Genomic DNA, 1,897 nt, shown 5'->3' with positions numbered 1-1,897 from the left:
GGGCGAAATCTCACCTATGCCCGAAAATAGAGAGAGAAAACTCGCCCATTTTCGGACAAGGGGCCTTTTATAGGTGGCTGGCCAGACCACCTTCGGGGGCCAAAGGTGCTTCCGCAAACTCCCCATGTTCGGTGGCCAAACTTGAGGTTCGGCGGCCGAACCTGGGTTTTCTTCCTTGGTCTTTTTCTTTCAAAACTCATTTTCTTTCTTCAATAAAACCATAAAAACATGTAAAAACATTTTAGAAAACCTTTATTTTACCCTTCTAGAAGGCTCTGACATTTGAGAATTCTGGATTCCAACGGAGATTCCGCCGGAAGGTAGGAATTCTGGTGCCGGGATCTAGCCGAGTATTACAATTTCTAACTCTACTTACTTGCATATGAGATGTATGACACATATCATCAATTTAGTTGTCCAGGATGGCTTAAAAGATGTGAATGATTCAGTGATGAAAGTACGAGATGCAGTAAGATATATCAGGAGTTCTCTAGCTAGGTTGAAGAGATTTAAGGAGTGTGTGCTTCATGAAAAAATTGAAAGCAAATCTTCATTATGTTTAGATGTGCTAACTAGATGGAATTCAACGTACATGATGTTGAATACAGCTCAAAAATATGAAAGGGCATTTGAGAGGTACGAGTCACAAGATCCCATGTTTAAGATTGATATGGGAGAGAATGACATACTTGACTATTATGATTGGACACAAGTTAGGAAGATGGCAGATATGTTAGCTCATTTTTATGAGCTCACTTTGCGTATCTCAGGCTCTAGGTATGTCACATCAAACCTATTTTTCAGTGAGATCAGTGACTTAGCCTTTATTTTAAACCAATGGATTAATAGCAATGATCTTGATATGAAATCTATGTGGGAAAGAATGAGGGTTAAATTTGACAAGTATTGGGGAGATGTGGATAAAATGAATAAAATTATCTATTTTGCTGTTGTTCTTGACCCTCGTGACAAATTTGAGTTTATGGAGTATTCTTTCTCCCAAATGTATGGTAAAGAGAAAGGTGTAGAGCTATTCACTAAGGTCAAGAGTTATTTGTTTGATTTGTTTAATGAATACAAAAAAATGTATCAACCTGCTGTTGAGCAATTCAATGATAATAGTTCACAACAATTAAGTGGGAGTTGCACTTCTACCGGTTCAATAAACCCTAAGCCTAAATTCTTTCTGAAGCATCACTGCAAGAAGCAGAAGTTGGAGGAATATGATGGGTTTGATTCAAAAACAGAGTTAGAAGTGTATCTAAGTGAGGCAATTCAAGAGGAAAATGAGGATTTTGATGTCATGAAATGATGGAAAATAAATTCTGAAAGGTTTCCTATTTTAAGAAAAAATGGCTAGAGATATATTAGCAATTCCAGTTTCTACGGTTGCCTCAAAGAGTGTCTTCAGTACTGGTGGAAGAGTGCTAGATTCCTTTAGGAGTTCCCTGACTCCTAAAATTGTTAAGGGTCTGATATGTGTGCAAGATTGGATTCGTCCATCAAATGTTCAAGTAAATGTTGAGAAAGATTTAGAGGAACTTGAAAAGGTTGAAGAAGGTATATTATATACATTTTCATATTTGTGTTAATTTCAATATATATATATATGTATATATATTAATTCTTTTAGCTTATTATTATTTGCAGAATTACTGTCTGTTGGAATCACCTATGGTTTAGGTGGATCATGCTCTACTCCTACCTCATAGATGTAAGATTAACTATTGAGAATTTAAATTTATTTGATGATAAGGAATCAAGGTGATTTTTAAATTTTTTTTTGTGCAAATTTCAGTCTTTTAAATATGCTTCAACTCAACATTTTGTGGGATTAAATTCAGATATGTTGTTGAAGGCTGTTGTGGATTTAATATATTGTTAAAAGTTGTTTGTG

General features: G+C 35.4%; 1 protein-coding gene across 1 annotated transcript; it reads left to right on the top strand.

Moving 5' to 3' along the window:
- The first annotated feature begins 391 nt into the window (after nucleotides 1–391).
- Nucleotides 392–1,312, top strand: LOC110605468 (zinc finger BED domain-containing protein RICESLEEPER 2-like). The gene has a single exon (XM_021744060.1). The coding sequence runs from the start codon at nucleotides 392–394 to the stop codon at nucleotides 1,310–1,312; it is 921 nt and encodes a 306-aa protein (XP_021599752.1).
- The last annotated feature ends 585 nt before the right edge of the window (nucleotides 1,313–1,897 follow it).

This window comes from Manihot esculenta, chromosome 17, assembly GCF_001659605.2.
Source record: "Manihot esculenta cultivar AM560-2 chromosome 17, M.esculenta_v8, whole genome shotgun sequence".
NCBI lineage: Eukaryota > Viridiplantae > Streptophyta > Magnoliopsida > Malpighiales > Euphorbiaceae > Manihot > Manihot esculenta.
This window is presented reverse-complemented; position numbering and strand designations above follow the sequence as displayed.

Bases quoted from the DNA above. Each gene is read 5' to 3' on its own strand.
- LOC110605468 (XM_021744060.1), top strand. From the start codon at position 392: ATGACACATATCATCAATTTAGTTGTCCAGGATGGCTTAAAAGATGTG.